At 38.7% G+C, this 21,531-nt stretch overlaps 3 protein-coding genes across 7 annotated transcripts; 2 read left to right on the forward strand and 1 right to left on the reverse strand.

Moving 5' to 3' along the window:
- Positions 1-2,461: 2,461 nt before the first annotated feature.
- Positions 2,462-7,537, reverse strand: LOC112173543 (probable 1-deoxy-D-xylulose-5-phosphate synthase, chloroplastic). Of its 2 annotated transcripts, XM_024311178.2 has the most exons (10): positions 6,989-7,537; positions 6,321-6,440; positions 6,070-6,234; positions 5,687-5,834; positions 5,110-5,378; positions 4,453-4,729; positions 3,869-4,161; positions 3,480-3,758; positions 3,013-3,297; positions 2,462-2,857 (listed from the first exon to the last, which is right to left on the reverse strand). In XM_024311178.2, exons 1-10 carry the CDS (start codon positions 7,142-7,144, stop codon positions 2,708-2,710), a joined length of 2,142 nt encoding a protein of 713 aa, XP_024166946.1. In that variant the 5' UTR covers positions 7,145-7,537; the 3' UTR covers positions 2,462-2,707. The 2 variants fall into 2 exon arrangements, with proteins under 2 accessions (XP_024166946.1, XP_024166947.1); XM_024311179.2 differs by lacking the exon at positions 6,989-7,537 and having other exon boundaries at positions 6,070-6,239; positions 6,321-6,421.
- Positions 7,538-7,936: 399 nt separating this feature from the next.
- LOC112174092 (EG45-like domain containing protein) lies at positions 7,937-18,021 on the forward strand. Of its 4 annotated transcripts, XM_040509363.1 has the most exons (5): positions 7,937-8,155; positions 9,648-9,859; positions 16,938-17,053; positions 17,209-17,509; positions 17,622-17,781. In XM_040509363.1, the coding sequence occupies exons 2-5, from the start codon at positions 9,744-9,746 to the stop codon at positions 17,626-17,628; spliced, it is 540 nt and encodes a 179-aa protein (XP_040365297.1). In that variant the 5' UTR covers positions 7,937-8,155; positions 9,648-9,743; the 3' UTR covers positions 17,629-17,781. The 4 variants fall into 4 exon arrangements, with proteins under 4 accessions (XP_040365297.1, XP_024167560.1, XP_024167562.1 ...); XM_024311792.2 differs by lacking the exons at positions 9,648-9,859; positions 17,622-17,781 and adding an exon at positions 17,790-18,021 and having other exon boundaries at positions 7,951-8,155; positions 16,897-17,053; XM_024311794.2 differs by lacking the exons at positions 9,648-9,859; positions 17,622-17,781 and adding an exon at positions 17,790-18,021 and having other exon boundaries at positions 7,951-8,155; positions 16,934-17,053.
- A 1,704-nt stretch (positions 18,022-19,725) lies between these two features.
- On the forward strand, positions 19,726-21,451 carry LOC112172956 (probable histone H2A variant 3). The gene is made up of 2 exons (XM_024310479.2): positions 19,726-19,922; positions 20,984-21,451. Exons 1-2 carry the CDS (start codon positions 19,812-19,814, stop codon positions 21,278-21,280), a joined length of 408 nt encoding a protein of 135 aa, XP_024166247.1. The 5' UTR covers positions 19,726-19,811; the 3' UTR covers positions 21,281-21,451.
- The last annotated feature ends 80 nt before the right edge of the window (positions 21,452-21,531 follow it).

A 21,531-nucleotide genomic window follows, 5' to 3' on the forward strand; every position in this document is an offset into this window, starting at 1 on the left:
TTTGATAAATTTTTTTTTAGTATGAGATTCACTAATAAATATCACACTAAAGTGCTACAGATGTCAAAAATTTTGAAACACCTTCACCCGAAACTTCCATAACTTTGCGAGAAAAAAGCCATAATTTTCTCTAGCAATTTTTTTTTTCTCATTTTATTATAGAACGACGGGAAGTTTACAACTAGTCATCCGTGAATGACTTATGCAACTAACAAAAAGTTCCGGAAACCCAGCCTAAACTTTTCTTCTTCTTTTCTCATAGCCACCATTGAAAACATAAATGAGTATATACTTTATTTTGTTAAATAATATTGCAAATTTGCAACACAACTACACTATATAAGAAACGTCTTTTTAAATGTATCCAGCAAATATCTAACTATACTCAGCAAATCTTTTACACCTAGAAAATTATAAAATTTCTTAACATCATTTCTTTAATAAAACCCAGCAAAACTCAAACATCTAGCAAAATCTATATGGACCAAAATTTCTTCACGATAACATTTAACGACATCCAGAAGTTTTTTCTTTTCTTTGATTTTAAAGAAGCCCTTCGTGTTGACATATTTGGTGGTATCTTGCCGAATAAATAAGTAGTTTTATTCGGTGCTTGTTGACCGAACAAATAATGTTCCTCTAGCCGTTTACTACCGAGTGAAGTGCAATTGAACTAATATGCAGTTGCAAACTTTTTAATGTTAAATAATAAATAAAATTATACATACTTTATTAGAAGTCTTCGAAATCATGATTGCATTCACAACTTTGTCGATACTATGCATATTAAACCTAAGAGATGAAACAATTATAATGAAAAGTGAAATTTGGGTTCCAGGTTTTTGTTGGAAGAAATGATGTTGTTACGTGAACATTGTGAACTGCTCGGTACAAGATTTCAAATTTTATAATTTTTTTTTGTTATTAACTCAATATAGTACTTGTAACATCATTTATTATAAGGGCATAACTGTTTTTTCATATCAAATTGATTTGTTAAATACCATGTATTGGTTGCTGTTATAATAGACACAAAATGGAATAATTTTGAGGTCACGATCATCAGCTAGCTAACCTTACGGAACATAATATGTACTCATCTGGAAGCCTTAAACCTCTCCCCCCAACTCCGCGTGGATTAGATATGATCGAGTACTGTTCTTTCTCTTCTAGGATTTCTCTGTCATTTTTGTTTGCTATATACCTACCCACCTACCCATCAATTTGAAGCCTGATGACATCCTCTTCTCTTTCAAAATTTAGTAATTTAGAGCAGAAGAAAAGAGATAGACAGCATGTTATTCTGTCTAGCAATGAAGACACAGCTTTCGTGCAGATACGTACAGAAAATCCTAGCTGAGCACAGGTAGGTTTTAGCTTTCGCAGCTTGACTGTGTATGCATGCATGAGAATTGATCTGCATGACAATTGATCTGCATGCACAGATCTTCATATCAGTGTGACACCGACTCGATCTGTTGGAGTCCACGTCCTTTGGGTCCTCATGTTTATTGCATTGCCCTACTGCCATACGTCCTCATTTTGCAACTTTTGAAATGGTAACGTACGTCAAGTATTGTTCCATATTGAAAAAAAATAAATATATAAAGATTTTACACGATACATTTCGATCTCTATCTATCATCAATTGATTTGTTTATGAAATAGATATCTAACCGTGCTCAAAAACAAAACATCTGCTCGAGCCTTGTGCCTCTAGGCTCTAGCTAGCTAGTAGTACCATCTGGGATCCACATTTAGTGCGTTTAGGTGTAAAGTTTATTTCAATCCTTCCAGATTTTCAGGTACTGTCGTAGTGGAATCAATCGGTGGAGTCTGATCGAGTCGAGTTTTACCTAATTTTTGGAGAAAATATACTTTGCGTTAGAGCTTGTATAGCATACTTTATTTAGGTAATTAACGTTTATTAGTTCGGTTTTGTTAGATCAAGGATGTAACTCCAACCAATGGACTAGACAATGGTAATAGACTAATAGAAAATTATAGCTATGCACAAGCATATACCCCTGTGCTACATATATACTTTGTTAGTTCTAGCTCTACCTCTAGCAAATAGCATATACATAATGGGAGACCTAATCTCACACACTGCATATGATTCATAAAGCAAAACTGAATTCCTCATTTTGTCTAGTATCTGTAACAAACGCCTAAAGCTACTTTTGAGGCAGTTTCATCATGCATTGCCATGACTCACCTTTGACCTTTGCTCATTGTTACTAGAAATGGGTTAACATATTTGATGGTATGTCTTGACTTTGTTCTTAGCTTTGTTGAATTACAATTCAAGATCTTCAATTCATTTTACTATAAGAACATGATATGTTTCATAGTTGTGATTTTCTGGGAGACCAGGCATTATTGTCATTTTATAGGCCTATCTTGCCAATAACCAACTAGTTTATCCGAGACACAATGTGACAAGGTTCAGAGAGACACCTATGATGAAATTTCATGTTTATTATTGAGGATATAGCTGCACAATATAGTATATTTGACATCAGCAATTGGAAGTTTGGGACTTTGGGCTGAAGACTTTTAGCTTCTAACCTATATACAAATAGGTACATGTACAGGTTACCTATACTTCAGTAGAGTATATGCTGCTTGAGCTTCAATCTGCATTTTCCTTTCTTCTGCTAAGCAGCATTTTCTCTAAGGAAAGAAAAAGCAGGCCTCTAGCAGACTAGCACATTAAGTGGAGGGCTTCACGATTTCGGCCAAGCAGACTTAACGCTGTTGCAGCTATGTGGTGTCCAGTCAGCCCAGCAATAGCTAGTTGTTCACTTGGGGATGCCTGCTCAATGTAGTTGTCTGGTAAAACAATCGGTCGCCACTGGAAAGTTAAATGAAACAGAGAAAACAAAGATATAAGTGATGATGTGTTAAAAGTTAAGGTATGTATCTGATTGATGCATGCTCAATGACTGAAGCAGGATCAGATACATAAGGAGAATTAGAGTACCAGAACCATGTTGCTATAAATATTACCTTAATTTTTCCATCAAGCTGTCCATCGAGCGCAAAGAACTGTGCAACATGGGATCCAAATCCTCCAATAGACCCTTCCTCAACCGTGATCAGAAATGAATGGTTTTCACAAAGCTGCCTAAGAAGCTTAATATCTAAGGGCTTGCAGAACCTCGCATCAGCAACGGTTACCTCAATACCAAGCTTCGAAAGAAGAGACCGAGCCTTAAGGCAGTTCTGAACCATCGATCCATATCCAAGCAAAGCCACATCTTTACCTTCTGCAAGAACTTTCCCTTTTCCAATCTGCTCAGAAGGGAAAACGAATTAAAACAGAGGCATGAGAAGAAGTTACATTGTCTAATATTACTTGGTTAAAACAAACCATTATGAAAATGTACCACCAAGTTTTTAGATATTAGTGTTGGTAAAGAGTGGCATAGAACTATAGTTCTTTCTAAGCGATGAAGCTAAAAAGGAACAAGTACCTCGATGGGCATCCCACTGCAAATTGAATGATCCATCCCAACAATGGCACCCCTAGGGTATCGGAAGCAAACTGGACGATCATCAATGCGGGCCGCAGTGGCCACCATGTTGGCAAGCTCATCCTCATTGGATGGTGCCATGACAATCATGTTGGGTAAGCATGACATAAATGTTATATCAAATGCCCCACACTGCATGGGACCATCGGATCCTACCAAGCCTGCACTTGTTATGGCAAAACGCACTGGAATTCTTTGCCGATCTACATCATGAACTACCTAAAAAAGGCCATGAGAAAATGAGCTTCAGGGACATTAGTGTCCTTATTCTTTCACATTGTTATAAATGTAATTACTATAAAACCAGCAGATGTGAGAAATTGAAAAACCTGATCATAAGCTCTTTGTAGAAATGCAGAAGGGATTATGCAAAATGGCTTCAGCCCTCCACGTGACAAACCAGCAGAAAAAGTAACTGCATGTTGCTCAGCCATTCCCACATCGAAAAACTTATCAGGAAATCGGTCACGGAATAGTTCAAATGATGCTTCCATGTGCATTCCAGCGTGAACAGTCACGATATCTTTGTCCTGCTCTGCCTCTATAACTAAAGCCTCCACAAAGCAGTCGCTATAAGTTCTACGGTGCATTCTGGACGCTAAATCATCAGAACTACTTAAACCTGCGAGGTTTGGGAAGTGTAAAATGATATATATGTCAGATCAAATTAAACATGTCTTTTAATTCTGTACATAGAAGATCAGAAGAGCCAGAAAACCAGATAGAAAATGAGAATCACTAAAGGGGCTGAACCAGGGCCAAGCCTCAGGTAAGAAATATAAAACCACATTAAACAGGATTGAGTGTAGCTACAGTAGACCTAAATCAACTCACGAATCCCAATGTTGCCACAGCATTTTGTAGAGAATAAGAAACGAACATCAGAGAGGAAACAAGAGAGGCAACGAAATACCTTCATGCTGCTTGTATGCCCCCTCAAGCTTCGGGTTGTTTTCCACTCCCCGATTTTCTTCTGTTATAACATGAACCAAAACAGGACCCATTGAATTCAAAGATGCCACTTGTTGTAGAACACAAATCAGGTCTTCAATGTTGTGTCCATCAACAGGACCAATGTAATACAATCCAAGCTCTTCAAAAAGAGTTGCTCCTGGTGGACCCACCATACCACGTGCATACTCATCAACTTTAGCTGCCAATTCATGCATACCGATTCTTTTAGTAACATCCTGAGATAAAAAAAAAAAAAGCGGGAGTCATTTCACAGAATGAAAAGCATAAGGCATAAAGCTAAGTGCAGTAACAGGATATATTTCACATCTCAAAATATACCAAGAAAAATACATTCTTTCTCATATGTAGGCCAATTAAAACCAAATAACTTCTGCATGCTCAGATAGCTAAATTCTGCCAAGGTTTGAATTTTTCTTTTGGTCAAGATATCTCTCGATTTCAAGCATTTTGATATATCTGAAAATACATACATACATATATATATATATATATATATATATATATATATATATATGGAAGTCCTCAAGTTATTCAATAATCTTCTATTCCTAGCAGAAGAATTGATTAGAATAAAACTACAGAAAGCTCGAAGTACCTTAGCAACTTCTCTAAATTTCCGAAAGGATTTACTTGACTGGAGCTTGCTTAGGGTACTGGATAGAGCAGTAATAGATGTCTTGGGGCCCTCTTCAATCTTTGGGTGTAAAGAATGCCTACTGTCATTTAAAATAACTACCATATTCGAGTCAAAATACCCTGCATTACCCATCGCCTCATAGACTTGACCAGCCATAGTTGTACCATTGCTGATGACTGTAACAATACGCTCTCGTTTCCCTTTTAAATCCCGTGCAATTGCCATCCCTGTAGTAAAACCATTTTGTATCAGGTTAAAATTCTGAGTATGATTTTGAAAAACAAACCAGTACTACTGCAGTTCAATTTTTGCAGTGCAGTTAAAAAAATAAGGATAAAAAACAAAGTTCACTGATTAAACTTGAAAGGATAATAATATCTGCACATAAAACAACACTGATATGGAAAGAACATATGATTACCAGAACATCTAGATAGAGAAGCACGCTATTCAAGTTACATTGAATACAAGCGTGAACTTTCTTGGAAGACAGTTAATTATCACAAACAGGAAACATATGAGAATTAAGTCCTACCAAGTCCAGCTGAAACACTGTTGCACCCATGCCCTGCCCCAAATGGATCATATTCACTCTCAGGATGTGATGTAGAACCAGAAAGACCATTTCTTTGCAGAGTATGTATGAGGGCCCGCCGTCCTGTTAGAATTTTATGAGCATATGTCTGCCACCACAAGAGACATGTTTCAATTTCTATTCATACAATCACTAGAAAAATAAAAAAATAGAAGCGCACTAACAGTAAATGAACCGGAACAGCTGGGAAATATTCAAGTACCTAGAAGAGCCAGCTATATAAGAATAAACAATGATTGATTTAAAAGTAATCCATAACTTGCATGTCTCTCTATGAACTAAGCATTCATACAAAGAGAGAGCTAAATGTGTTATGGTCTTACTTGTTCTATAGCATCCCATAGTATCTTATCAACCGGTGCATGGAAAACATGGTGTATTGCAATTGTCAACTCCGCTACTGCCAAACTGGCTTTAAAAGACTTCCGTGTTTTCATCATTATAGATGATAACTCTAAACGGATTTCATCAGATAATTGCTTCAGTTCCTGCACTGATCATTCTGTGGTGAGTAAAAGCTATGCATTTAAGTCTAAGCACAAGAAGCAAAGTATCTGAATGCCTCAAAACTAACTTTAAGGGACAAGTTCTTCAGGTGCATAGGATTTTCAACTGAATCGAGAATGGGTGTCGAGACTTCTTCTGGGAAGAATTCACCACTATCAGGTAGAGAACATATTTGAGTGACTATTTCCTGCATCGAGGAGAGGAAGATATCAACTACCTATGTTACAGCGAATAATACAAATATTCCACGATTTTAAGGGTGTCATACTTTTATGGATCCAGATCAACCAATAAGGCCGTGCTTCTGCATCCATTTCAAATCATTTTAAAATATGATCCAGGCTTAAAAACAACATATCTAATGGGAGCAAGAATTTACAGGACCATTTGAAACCTTTCATTTATGAGAAGAAATGACATAATTGTATTAATGTTAATTTCAATTCTCATCTTCCTTATGGAAGACTCTACCTTTTATGTTTCTGAACATCCTAAAAAAAAAAAGATTTTTCATCTTAGAAACGAATACCCTAAAAGACATAGTAAAGCTAATGACAAACATACACATTGCCACTCACCCACCAATGTGAATAAACTGATTCATGATTTTACAACACTTGTGCCTCATAATTACAAAATTATATTCCCAATTTTCTCTCTGATTCTCAGTTTCTGGGCAATCATGCAGATGACCGTAACATTAAATAAGAGAGACATGGAAGTGAAAGTGATTACCTTGGATGATATGGAGGAAGCAGGACTTGGGTACAAGTTGGTTCTTGGAAATTCCACACGAGGTGGAAAATTAGCTCCAAATAACTGGACTTTATGAGAAAAAGCCCCAATCTTTCCATAGCAATGAGAAGCAACTCCAGCAGAAGCAGCACCCATAACAACAACCAGATGCCCAACACTCCCAAATCAATGAATTTGAGAACAGGAGCACAATTTGAGAGCTCAGGTGCAGAAAACGATGAAGAACTAATGTCAGGGAGATAAGAACCAAAGCATTTAAGCCTTGAGCTTGTAATAATCCACAAGTGTGGAGGGTAATAATGTCCTAGTGCATGTGATGAGACAGAAGAAGAGTTGTAGAGGAGAGTAGAGACTAGAGAAGGATGTTGGGAAGTAAAGACGAACCAGAAATGAACAGAGAGGTTGAGTGGAGACAGAGAGAGAGAGAATAAGTGGGAGAGTATCTATTCGCAAATAGTACAAAAGGAAATGAAGGGATGAGCATAATCCGGGTAACCGGCCACACACTTTGGCTCCGGCTGTCCCCCTGCTCTCCAATAGACCAATACGGCAATAATTATTTTGTTCTCTTTTTTTTTTTTTTTTTTTTTTTTTTTTTTTTAGAATATATTATTTTGTTCTATTTATACTTGCCATTTCTCCGTTCTCATAGATCAAGAAGAATTTTATCAACCAAAAAAAATTAAATCTGAGTCATTTTTCGGTAACATTTTTTTTTTGTTAATATCGGTATATGTGTGTGATATCAATCATGTCAATTTTAGTTAATATCCTTCCATTTTTCTATTGACCACTGAGTTACTTCACATGCATCTTGCTGCATTATCATTTAAACAATTATCTTGTGATGAAGATAAGTATGTTACGTTTGAATTGACCACAGCGTAACGTACATTTGAGGAGTATATCCCTTGCAAGGAATCGTTTGCTGAGGAATTGATTCAATAATCAGTTATTGCATTGCCTAATATATCTTGTTGAGATTTCATTTTCTTTTATATCTTTCTCCTTCCATCGACAATAATATTGTCCGGAGCTTCAGTTTCGTTAATTTGAATTTGTCCGTCAGCACTTGCAGCCTTCAGTGCAAGGCTCGATCTGTTAATTCTTCAGGCGCTAGCTGATAATCAGTTCTGCACTTAGCAGGTATGTTTATCTCCCCTGGCCTTCACTAATACGCAAATTTAATGTTACGACTTAAAGCGCATGTTATGTATGGTCGCACTGACTGTGATTTTAGATCTTGGATGGCATTTCATATTTGTTCGTCAATCGTCATATATATAGCAAGTAAAACATAGATCTTGTCTGAATCAATACATATATTTTTGGACATGTAAAGTCGATCTAGACCATAGTGGATTCTCAATTTTGATGAGCTTTTCCTCTTTTAAGAGTTTAAGGTTGGTTGGGGAAAACTTCCGTCAAACCATTTAATCTTCTGTATATGCATATGGGTTAATCTCAACTGGTGTATAGAGTAATGCATAATTTTATTTTATTTCTTTTCAAGTGATCAATGAGTACTGCATAAATTTTTGATGAATGAGATCATTTAAAAACAAAAATGAAACAAAAATATTACAAGTTTTTGAAGAAAGAAGCTATACACCTCCATGACATAAGACTTCAAAATTGTACTGGATATTCACTAATAATAGCATCCAAGGCATTTTGAGATAAAACTACTTTGTTCAATTGAATGTTAAAATGAAGGGGCTAGAGATTACACAACTTTTAAGCAACGATCAGCCATATATGTAGCAGACCTGATAATAGTTGCAGAGGCAGCTTTTTAAATTTTAGACATTTCATTACTTGTTAAGGACTAATGGCCGGGTCATGTATATCCTGCTAAACCCTAAATCCTAATTCGCGGTTTAATAAACCCAACATGTGTTGTGTGAGCTGGCTTGACATCATATTAAGGGTGCGGAGTCTGCTCATGACACTCTGTGAAGACTTTGTAGCACAGATGAGATGGAGACGGCAACATTTAGCTTTGTCGTCCTTGTACCGGCCACATGGAACTTCATAGTTCAATTCTGTTCTGTAACTGAACTCTAGGCATGCAATGGGCGGCTGAGATTCGTACGTACGTAAGATATATATGCACTCAAGACAATATTTCAGGTTCTGCTAGCTGTATATCTTGTCTCAGTTCTTGGATTATTCTTCAACTTATATCAGTTCGATCCTGGGGCTGCCGCCAACTTTTTGTTTTTGGCTAACTAGATACGAAAACCAATTGTTTCTTCTTCACCAGTATATATCCCTTGTTTCTAGTATATAGTTTATTTTTGAGCCGAAGATCATGAAATTTAACTAATTAAGAAGACAGCTAGATATAGCTAACTAGCCAGGTAACTTAAAAGCCGTTTAAGGAACAAGGATCAATCTTATTGAATCATTGATCGATGATAAAAATCTTTGTTTTTTTATGATATCAAAAGGCTGGATGAAATAAGTCTAATTGAAAATAAAAGGCTAAACAAGGGTTTTTCCTCCTCGCCTAGCTTAATCAAGAGGGTCAATCAGTCACCATCTTGTTCAAAATTACTCTTATATTTTGGGTCATATATTTCCCTTTTTAGATTTTTTTTCGTGAAGAAGAAGAGTTTGATTCTTAACTTGATAGGTCGATACATGCAAGAATATATCGACAAAGAAGTTGGCTTCACATAAAGTGCAAGTATTGTAGACAGAAAGTGTTGGTTGACGGATTCATGATATCATGAACTACAACACGAATGAGCAGAGGAGAATTGCATCTGTTTGGAACTTTGTTACGATAATACCAAAACCATTGAACCTAGCTCAACCATCGATCTCCTCAAATCTAGCTAGCAGGTACATGCATTAGTTATTTAGTTGTAACCATTCCACTATCATATTGGGATCAGGTATCTCTTGCTTATTTTTTGTTAGTTTCTGCTGCATGCTTTGTTGTTTTTACTCTTGTTTTTGTTTCTATCTGCTTTCTCTGCTGTTTTCACTTGATTAGCGGGATTACAGTCTTTCAAACTTAAATTTGAACCCTTACTGTTGTCCTAATATTAGCTAACTGTTTTAGGGAAACGATATTTGAGAGGAAATCGCTGTGTATTCTCATTGATAATAAGGGCCTCTTTATATAGAGGATTACAATGTATAGAATCTCAATCATACAAGGAAAGTAATCGTACATTGAATAGGAATCTAGATCCTTCTAATTTAACCCTATTACCACTAGGTAAAGTAACCTAGAGTTTGGGCCAAACACAAATTAGGATTTACTTAAACACTCCCCCTTGTGTTGCCCAAACGCGGTGCTTCTCTCGTTGCCTCGTTAAAAACCTTGCCGAGTAACAAAAACCCAGTGGGACAAAAATAACCTCGGTTGAAGGGGAAAAAGAGTACAACACACCCTTCACGTTTCGAGGTGAACATGTAGACATCTCCCCCTAATATCTGCGTCTCCCCCTGATGACTACGATCATGGGAGTTCAGATAATTTCCGCAAGCCAATTCTTGCTACATGTTTCTCGAACATGGATTTGAGCAATGACTTAGTAAACAAGTCTGCCACATTTTCCTCAGATAGAATCTAGTTCACTTTGGTATTTAAGGAGAGTCTGTTGTCGCTGATTATGCTTGGTGCATGTTGTCGCTTTTGATGTAGCCTTGCTTCATTTGTTCAAAACGAACAACATTATCCTAAATGCTCGTAGGCTCATCTTGTGGTAGACTTCAAATCACAATTGTTCGAACATACGTGATTATGGATCCAATCCATAAACATTCACGAACCATTTCGTGAAGAGCAATAATCTCTGCATGGTTCGAAGATATAGCGACTACAGTCTGTTTTGTAGACCTCCAAGATATCACAGTCTTTTCCCATAGTGAACACTTAACTAGTTTGGGAGCAACCTTTGTGTGGGTCAGGGAGGTACCCAGTATCAGCAAAACCTTCCAAAACACTTATATCATTTTGGGATGGGGATAGAGAACGCAGGCCAGCGTTGGCGGCGTTTCTGGTGTGTGATGGGTCCGAATCCATTTTCTCTCTGTAGGGATAGAACAAGCCCATATCAATCGTACATCTCAAGTACTGAAAGATATCTTTTACACCAATCACAATGGCGTCGCGTTGGCGCAAAGCTATACCTTAGCTAACAAGTTCACTGCAAACGAGATGTCTGGTCCTGTGCATTGAGCTAATTCAATAATGCGCCTATTGTACTCAAGTAAGGCACTTCTGCCTCTAGCACATCTTCGTCATCATCCTTCAGACGAAGAGGATCATTTTCAGGATCAAGACTACGGACGATCATGGGGGTGCTTGAGGGTTTGACCTTGTCAAAATGCCTAAGCATCTATCGACACGATGCTCAAGTTCCAAACTGAGACATAATCGTGTTCTCCCATAATCCTTCATCTCAAAATCGGATTTCAAGTGTTCAGCAGTTTCCCTTAACTCTTTAAGGGCTTCTAATGAAGATCATGTCCAACATGAACAACGATGGAATCCGAAACTTGTTATGGAAACGCGTGGGCATATCCCTTCCCAATCAAGTGGTCATTTTAGCGAGCGTTTCAACCTCTTTGTAAACGCGCTCCGTGGTCTAGAGCCACTTGACTTGGGTAAATGAAGTTCACCATGAACCTTCATGTATATTTCATATCTAGATCTCTATAGAGATACGTAGTGACCACATTTATAAGCTGCATGTTTAGTTATTCGGAAACTACCAAACTGACAGGGTAATGGAGTGCAATGACATCCATTACGAGAGAATATGTCTCATCGTAGTCGATTTCAGGGCGTTTTATGAGAAGCCTTGCGCCATGAGGCGAGATTACCATATCTTTTTCTCACTGCGCTTTCTAACGAAGACCCATTAGTCAACAGGTTTTATGTTAGGAGGTGTTGGCATCATTAGCTCGAAAACCTTCCTCTTCATTAGAGAATCCATCTTAACCGGATCACATCTTTCCATTTAGGTCAAATTTCTCTACGTTGGCATTCATTCATCAAAAGCATGGTTCGATATCATCTGACTCAACAAACTTATGCGCAACGAAATGCGCAACTACATCATCAATTATGATGGAGTTTCTATCCCGCGTCTCATGTACACTAGTATAAGTTTCATAGAGCTCTATGTTATCGGGAATAGGTTCTGACGTTGAGGCGTCCCCTAACAATAACCCTAACCCAGAAGATTCTCATGAGATGGATTTTGAGTCTTGATGATCAAAGGATTGGAATGTGCCAAAGTGTCCTTCGAACCTACGGGCCTCCCACGCATCCTAGCTGGGGCCATGGCCTGTAACGCCAGAGTGCCACTCTCTTTGGCGTTGGCGCCATGCCTACCTCCGTGTAGGGTGGCGCTACGTCCTCTCATAGGGACGTCTTTCCTTGCAGGCTTGTTTGCAGCATATTTGTGTGATCTCGTCACTTTAACAGGGATCGAGATGAGACATAGTGGGGACAGGCCACGACAATTCCTGTCGTTCCTGCTGAACATCCGTGTTCTTATCTCCCCCTAACGACGGGAAGACTGTCTCATCATAGTGACAACTAGCAAATCTAGCGATAATGAGATCGCCTTGCAAGGGCATTAAGTGGCAGACGATTGTTGGAGTCTCAAATCCAACGTAGTTGCCCATTCTTCTGTAAGGACCCATCATAGAGCGCTGTGGCGGCGCAATTGGCACATAAATGGCTCACTCAAATATGCGTAAGTGCGATACTTGTACCCAGTCACTAGCTGTAACGCAGAGGTACATTGAGTGGCGGTGGGTCGTGCAAGGGCATTAAGTGGCAGACGATTGTTGGAGTCTCAAATCCAACGTAGTTGTCCATTCGTCTGTAAGGACCCATCATAGAGCGCTGTGGCGCAATTGGCACATAAATGGCTCACTCAAATATGCGTAAGTGCGATACTTGTACCCAGTCACTAGCTGTAACGCAGAGGTACATTGAGTGGCGGTGGGTCGTAGACGAATTAGCATAGCTGTATGCGATATTGCATCACCCCAAGCGGATATAAGGAGATTGGTGCGCATTACCAATGTCCGGACTATCATCGTAGTCGTTTCCGCAAGACCATTTGGGTTTGTACATGGGAATATGATGTCCAACATCAGTCCCATTGCAATATCCATTGAAAGTCTTTCGATGTAAACTCTCTAGCATAGTCAAATCCAATTGACTGAATAAGATGATCTGGGGAGTGAGCCCGTTGTCATATGATATGTGCTAGGAGTGTAGCATAAGCAGCATTTATAGGTGGATAATGGCACAACACGTGACCAGTGTGTTTGCGTGTCAATCAACATCATGAAATATTTAAGCGTCCGCAAGTTGGTTGAATCAATCCACAGAATCCCCATGGATTCTATGTAAGAACATAATGAGTATTGTCATATCCTTTGCATAGGACGGTCTCAGTCCTAATTTCCCTAAGGAATGGGCTTTGTAAAACGAGCGAGAGGCTTTATAATCAACCAATGAGGATTTTGGCTGGGCCTAAGTGTTTGAAACGCTATTTGAAGCAAAGTTGGTGATTGCAACATCACCTGGGGCGTCATCACCCTGATGTACACTATCCATGGCGTTATGGATAGGGAATGCGCCAGCACTAGGCTGGTGGTGGACGGAGGCGGTGCCCTAGGCAACTGCGTCGGTCACACTTAGTCCAGAAAATCAACTTTTGATTCATGCTTCGTTTCTCTTGAAGGAAATGATGTCCATGTGAAGTCTTTAGTAGACGGATCATCATATTATGACCAGAATGACATATCCTGTCGTGACAAAGCCAATATGTGTCTAAATCCAAGAGATCTTCTCTCGTAACTTTATTGGATTTAATAACTTGAATAGTGACATAAAATCCACTAGAGAGACACATAAACTTCTCTAAGATGCGCCTTTATTCGCAATCATTAGAGGTATTGCAAAGGAACTCATTTCCGTTCTCTACATGAGTTTTTGCATGGAATCCGTCTGCTATTCATAGTGTGATTCGCCCTAGAAACGTAGAGAGTTTCTGTGACAGTAATTAAGGTGTCATTTGGCAAGTGAAACTTGGGCTATTCCATGTCCTTGAATTAATACTGATGGCCCAGCCATCGTAGTCACAAAAGTCATATGCTCAGAATCAAAATGGAGTCATAAAGAACTCGAAGTTTTATTCATAATCCAACGGAGTTACATCATTGTCTCTTTGACTAAACAAAATCTAATTCAAAATGATAGCTAATGCAAAACAGTGGTAGTCATCTAACTTCTTTCGGTAATTCCAAAATAAATGTGACCAGGTGAGTAGAGAGAGATCGGTGGAGCAAGGCTCGCTTAAGTACCACTAATCTCAGAACCTTCCTAGTCATCACACTTACTTTGAGTGAGCCTACTTTGAAGAAAAGCTAAACCATTGGCATTTACTACAAAAATATATGGCAATTGCCTATTACATCTCTTGGAAAAATAAAGACTTAAACAGAACTGGCGATCTATTGATCCCAGCCAGATTTGTAGTCTTTAACCCTTCACTCTAGATCATCTTCTTGATCTTTTTGTTCCATATAGTGAGCTTCCCTTGCTTCACAATATGCTTTGTAGGCGGTGACAATTTCTTCACGAGCTCTACAAATGTGTGCCCAATGATCAGACACTCCACATCGAGAACATACATCTCTTTGCTCAAACTTCATTGATTGAGGCGCTTTGAAAGCGTCATTTAGATAGCTCTTAGTGTTGGTGGCGCCACCAACATGGCCAGAGGTGTTGCCTCCCTCTCTCTTTCCACGTTTACCTCTTCAGTTCCGTGTTCGCCTATTTTAGCGATTACCTTCCCAAGTAGAGCGATTATATGGACCAGAACGTCCAAATATATTTCTAAGATTAGGGTTTCGCTCTTGGCGCCCTCTCTTTGGGGCGCGACTATAATTGGATTCCGGAATATGCTCTGTTCCCACTTATCTCGAATTATAGTTCTTCACAAGGATGTTGTCATGCTTTTCAATGACATTCATAGCTCCAATGAGCTCATGAAACCTTGTGATTCGTCTTGCAGTAACATCGATTCGATAGTTCTTAGCAACCATCAATGCAGAGATGGGGAAAGTAGAGAGAGTCTTCTCAATCAACATCGCATTTGTGATCTCTTTACCACAGAATTCCATTAAGGATTTAATGCGAAGTGCTTCCGAGTTGTAGTCAAGAACTGACTTGAAATCACAGAAGCAGAGGTTATGCCATCTCACTTCTAGGTCAGGAAGCAGGGAGTCACGGACGTTGCCAAATCTATCTTCGAGTGAGACCCACAGCCTTCTGGGGTCTTCTTCATTCATACACTCGTACTGGAGCGAATCATCCATATGACGAGTCATTAGGATGATGGCTTTCGCCTTATTTGCCTCTAAGGCTACTCTATTTGCTTCCAAAGCTTGAGCTTGCTCAACAGTTAGCACGTCCTGGCTAGGCTCAAGAATCGTATCTAAGATTCCATCGGCCTTGAGTTGCTGGCGGATATCACGAACCTACCTGTGATATTCGGAGTCAGTTGTTCCCAATGGAGCAAAGTCCAATTTGTTCAGGTTACTCATCCTGGAAGAGAACAAGAAATTAGGGTTAGTTTCAGAGTGGAAAAAGGCTACCACGAAAACAAATAAAATTTCTGAGCGTAGTCGCTTCCAAGAAATTAGGAATTTCCGAGCGCAGTCGCTTCTAAGAAATTCAATTCCAAGAGGGGTTGGATTAGATCGAAACAATGATGTTTGCGGTCGATCGTTTTATCTCAACAAACTCTAAGTTTGGAGAACTCTACAAGCTCCAAGCTTGGAGTGAGCACGAACCCCCACAGTTCTAATAAAGAAAGGGGGGTAGAAGAAGGAAGGTTGCAAGTCCCCGAGAAAAAGAAGCGAAAAAGAATAATAAACTTCAAAAACGAGAACTTTTAGTAAACCATACCTCTTAGGAATGCAGAGCGTATTCAATCCTCGTTGTAGGATTGCAGACGAGCTTCAGTCCTAGGCGAATCAAACTTGTTGAAATTCGGAGCAAATTCACTTCTGAACAGCTCCCACTCCGATTGGTGTACAAGTCTCAAAACGACTCCAATAGGGCTTAAATTTGAAGGTTAGATAGAAGAGACAGACGTGAACAACTTTGATAAAGGAAGAATTTTGATCTGAAGTTCTGAACTAGGCGTTTCGGGGCTTGCAAACTGACTGATATGCACAGAAACGAGCATGCTGAACAGCTCCCACCTCGAATGCTGTACATGTCTCAAAACGACTCCAATAGGGCTGAAATTTGGAGGTCATATAGAAGAGACAGAGATGAACAGATTTGATGAATAAAGTATTTTGATCAGAGGTTTCGAACAAGACGTTTCGGCGCGTGAAAGCAGACTGATCTGCACAGAAATGAGTGTGCTGCTGTGTTGCAGGGGGCAGGCGCAGTAGGCGGCACACGGGTGCGCAAGGGCTGCAGGGGAAGCATAGGGCATGGCTAACAAGGGCTAGGAGCTTGCGGCAGTTTTGGTGAGAAGAGTTTTCGGGTTTTTTTTTTTAGGGCTAGGGTTAGGGCTCGTGCTGATAACGTGTTTTAGAGAAACGATATTTGAGAGGAAATCGCTGTGTATTCTCATTGATAATAGGGGCCTCTTTATATAGAGGATTACAATGTATAGAATCTCAATCATACAAGGAAAGTAATTGTACGTTGAATTGTAATCTAGATCCTTCTAATTTAACCCTATTACCACTAGGTCAAGTAACCTAGAGTTTGGACGAAACACAAATTAGGATTTATTTAAACATAAATTAATAACGGTTGACTTGATCTTCCATTTCTCAATTATGTCTCATTAGCATTATTAATTATATATATGCAGTCGATCTGATAGTTAATCAAATTTCTTATTTGCGAAGAAAGTATGTCTAGTCCTCTTCGGCTCCTTCCATTCCTGCTCTTCTTCGTTCTCGCAACTCTCTTCGGTCCCTCTCAGGCCGATGTTGGCACCGCTGCCCACTACAGCCCACCGTATCTGCGTAAGTATTATCACTCCCTGCGCTCAAGCATATACTTGAAGCTAGTTTTAGATCGCTCATTTCCTAGCTGCTGCTTCAGTTTTGGAAATGCAAGTTTGTGATTGTTTTGTACTCTACCACGATTCTAATGAGGAGTTTATGTACAATACCTACAGCTACGTCCTGCTTTGGTAGCGATCCGTCGCAGTTTCCTTCAAGCAACCTGTTTGGGTCAGCCGGAGAAGGAATATGGGACAACGGAGCAGCCTGTGGCAGGCAGTATCTGGTGAGGTGCATAAGCGCCGCTGTCCCGAAAACTTGCATTCCGGGGCAGACGATTCAGATCAAGATTGTGGATCGCGCGCTTTCTTCTAAGTCTAGGCCTTCGAGGAATGATGCTACCATGGTGCTTTCCACAACTGCATTTGCCGCCATCGCCAACTCTTCTGCTTCATTTGTTAACGTTGAATTTCAACAGTAAGTGGTGATCGATATATACAGAACATATATAAAACCCTCTCGATCTTAATTTCTTAAAAGCTTCTTCTTGACAGTGTTAATTGAAACATTTTTCATCATTATTATGCAGGGTTTGAAGGGAAATTATTACATGGTCCTGAACTATAGTACACGTGGTGACTTGTAGTGATTTCTGATTGGTCTCTTAAATTAATTTTTCTTTTATTTTTTCACTCTTGCATGTACCCCACTACATTCTAGTGATATTATTGGTTAGAACCACCTAATAATTCCCCAGGGTTTGAACCAAAGTCAACGTGCAAATTGGGCCCCTTTAAATTTCTAGAATTACTTGTTGTACGTCAACTTATTTGGTTATTGGTTAGCGGATAGCTAGCTAACCTGTGCGCAGTATTGATTTTTATGTATGTTTTTTTCTGCATGGTTGGTATGCAGTTGAAATTATACTGCATGTTGATCTTTAATTTCTAGAAACCTTGGAAATTATAAAAATTTATTTAATGCGTACAGATTGATCGAATTGATCGAAGATCAATCCTCCAGCTGACACATACATTAGAAGATGCACGAGTATATCCTCCAAATTAAAGCTTAAACTATGTGTCGAGAAAGTTAACAATGTATATCAAATTAAAGAGAAAAAAAAATTGATGTATAATAAGAAAGAAATAGTAGGTGATGAGATCGGAGAGATGAGATTAATGAATTAAGGCATGATTCAAGCAACAAATTATGATTATTTTCTAATAAACGCATGGTGATCGCAATCATCGCATATATGCATGCCTGAAATTCAATGAATCCATGTTACTCTCAAACGGTACTACTTCCAAAATCCGCGCTACTTTTTTGTTTTAATTATATTGTATGACTTAGATTATTTCAGCCTTAATTTGCATGGTCGAGCACGTACCTAATTCATAATTTACTAATTTGTTTAACATTCATTTGGAATTAGTATCTAGAGCTTCAATCTCTCTTCCAGAAGAGTACTAGAATTACGCGGTCTTCCAGATCTTTGAGCAGCTAGCCATATATAAGAACCACCTGATTAATATTAATTTTCAACGAATTGCTTTGACTACAGGTTAATACATCATTCTAACATATGTTTCGATTTGAACTTCGGACCAAAATATCATACAAAAGAGAAGTCAAATTCTGCATACACGCACACACACATATATATATATATAGAATGCAAGTCTAAAACCTAAAATGATTATCTTTTAGCAAGCTGGTCTGCTCATTTAAGGTACAGTTTTAAGGGACTGTGGAAAACAAATGTATACCAATCACATATATTAAGTTTAAAAGCTTAAACTATAAAAACTTAAGACTTTGTATTTATTTTTAGTCGTAAGATTTTTATTTATTCCTCACAGTCCCTTAAAAACTGTTATGTAGGTGAGTAAGCCCCGTCTCTGTTTTTTAATACTATGTTTGGGTGTATTTGCTAATGATATGCACAACCGATAGGTCATTTTAAATTATTATTAACCAATAAGAAATACCAATTTACAAAGGGATTTGATTAATGTTCTTTCTAGATGATTACGACGCATGTTACTCAACAGCGTTCTGTGGCTTCTAAGCAACTGAGTCATCAACTACGCACTTAAGTCGGGGAACACGGTAATTTATGTACGCTGTAGCTAATTACATGCCATAAGTTGAATCAACAAAGTTGTTGTTGTTGTTCTCTTTTTTCATGTTAGCTGGTGACCTCTGGGCTGTTGGCACAAATTCGTAGTTCATCTGCAACGGTCAACAGGTAATAATTGGGGTTTCGATAAAATATTTACCACGCAAACAAAACTTTTTTTTGTTAATTTGATTTATTCAATGAACCGTTTTACTATTTAAAAAAATGAAAAATTTGCAATGAGATTGACCAAAAAATCAACAAATCTGGCTAGATTCGGCCTTAATTATTTTTCGGTTTTCCGTTGGTGCTTAGACCTAAACACCAACCAATTACCGAACCAAAACCATATCACCTTTTTTGGTTCCGGACTACATGGATACTTGGGCCAGCAGATTGAATGGGTCAACCTAGGTCTGGACCGGAAGACCTTGTCGTTGACAGAAGCCCAAAGGGTGTGATTCCTTTTGGACCGTAAATCCGTCTCCAAATACAAATACAAATCCAAATCCAGATGTGGTTGGTGATAATATATAAAAGAAAAGGCGGTGGGTATTTCAGCGGCAACTTTCCCCACTTATAAATAATCCGACTTTGGTCTGAAACCAAACAAAGATTCACTCTTGTGCGTTTTACGTTTGAATTTGGTGAGTCATGTCTGGTAAAGGAGCAAAGGGTTTGTTAATGGGGAAATCCCCAGCGACCAACAAGGACAAAGACAACAAGAAGAAACCCACCTCTCGTTCTTCTCGAGCTGGCCTTCAGGTACTACTTGTATATTTCAAGGCTAATTGGGCATTTGATTTGTGGTAAAGTTTCCATCTTTTTGTAATTTTTATTCATCGGATTGCTCAGAAGACCAGTCTTATGCATGTCTTTAGGATATTTGCTGGGAATCTGATTGTGAACAAGATGAGAAATTTAATTGTGGGTCATGGAGATTTTAGAGCCCAATTAATAGCCTTAAATCTTTACAATGGGGTCTCTGATTCTTAAGGTTGGAGTTGGTCAGAGAGATTAGGAATCTATCTATTGCAGTTAAATTTTGGTGCAACGATAACTGGAGGTTGTCCTCTTCCAAGAAAAGTGATCTAGACTCATCAAGGATTTACTGACACAAATTAGATGGGAGTAGGAGTAAGTAAAAACAAGACATTGCTACTGAATCCCAACTTGGTGTTCTACTGGTTATCCTATTCCAATCACATTGAGGATCAGGACATATAAAGTTCCCTGTGTGTATTGTTTGTGAACTATGATGATGTCCATAGCCCTTGTTTAACCTTCGATGCCTGATTTTTGTAACTCACTTGTAACCATTATGTCACATTGAATGCAGCACCTAATAAAAATTATGAATACCTGCTAGGGACATACATAGTTTCTGTCAAAGGAGGAACACAGTTGGCTTAAGAGATCACTTCCTGGCCACTGTATAACTGCAGTCTTATTTTGTAGAAGATTGAACATGTTTTTCGGGCCAAATGATTTTTTCTTGGGATATCTTACTGCTGGTTTATTTGTCTGTTTTAATCTTTCATTGTTCTGGTCAATGCATATAGTCAGTTGGGACGGCTCTTGTTTCTCGCATCAGCAATGTGAAATGGCTATTTGCTTTCTATCTTTTTAATAATGAATTGATCTAATCTGTGAGCTATCATCTACCCTATAAGTGAAAATTTTGGTTTCTTATTCTATGAGTTTGGAGGCATGAGGGTATCATGCTCTTCTCAATGAGTAGATAAATTGGTGCTTTTAACCATTATGCTCATGTAATATAGATCATTGTTCTTCTTTCGCTCATGTGTGAATAAATATTCCTGCAGTTCCCAGTTGGTCGAATTCACCGTCTTTTGAAGACAAGGGTTCAATCTAGCGGAAGAGTTGGGGCTACAGCTGCTGTGTACGCGGCTGCTATCTTGGAGTATCTGACTGCAGAAGTGTTGGAGTTGGCAGGTAATGCAAGCAAAGATCTAAAGGTGAAGCGTATAACACCCAGGCATCTGCAGCTTGCCATTCGTGGTGATGAAGAACTGGACACCCTGATCAAAGGTACAATAGCCGGCGGTGGCGTGATCCCTCACATTCACAAGTCTCTCATCAACAAGTCCTCTAAAGAATAGGATTGGATTGGTGTGGGTTCCCTGTATTGTCAACCCTCGTGGGAAAATGGAACCTCTGTACATCTTTGTAATATACTTTTATTAGTCTAGAGGCGTATTGCTTGGTGTGTAAGGGTTAAGTATAATTTTCTAATATCAGAGTATCAGACCAATATATGCTTATCTTCTTCATCTTTTCCGAACAGAAAAAAACAAAACCAAGTTAAATATGTTTATTATTTAAAAGTTTCACACTCTTACGAAAAACACAA

The sequence above is a fragment of the Rosa chinensis genome, chromosome 6 (genome assembly GCF_002994745.2).
Source record: "Rosa chinensis cultivar Old Blush chromosome 6, RchiOBHm-V2, whole genome shotgun sequence".
Taxonomy (NCBI): domain Eukaryota; kingdom Viridiplantae; phylum Streptophyta; class Magnoliopsida; order Rosales; family Rosaceae; genus Rosa; species Rosa chinensis.

Coding starts and splice junctions, on each gene's coding strand:
- LOC112174092 (XM_040509363.1), top strand. CDS start 9,744: ATGAACTACAACACGAATGAGCAGAGGAGAATTGCATCTGTTTGGAAC. Junction 9,860..16,937: donor TCCTCAAATCTAGCTAGCAG/GTACATGCATTA, acceptor TTGCGAAGAAAG/TATGTCTAGTCCTCTTCGGC. Junction 17,054..17,208: donor CTACAGCCCACCGTATCTGC/GTAAGTATTATC, acceptor CAATACCTACAG/CTACGTCCTGCTTTGGTAGC.
- LOC112173543 (XM_024311178.2), bottom strand. CDS start 7,144: ATGGGTGCTGCTTCTGCTGGAGTTGCTTCTCATTGCTATGGAAAGATT. Junction 6,441..6,988: donor CTTCCTCCATATCATCCAAG/GTAATCACTTTC, acceptor TCCTCGATGCAG/GAAATAGTCACTCAAATATG. Junction 5,835..6,069: donor TATGGGATGCTATAGAACAA/GTAAGACCATAA, acceptor TTGTGGTGGCAG/ACATATGCTCATAAAATTCT.
- LOC112172956 (XM_024310479.2), top strand. CDS start 19,812: ATGTCTGGTAAAGGAGCAAAGGGTTTGTTAATGGGGAAATCCCCAGCG. Junction 19,923..20,983: donor CTTCTCGAGCTGGCCTTCAG/GTACTACTTGTA, acceptor ATATTCCTGCAG/TTCCCAGTTGGTCGAATTCA.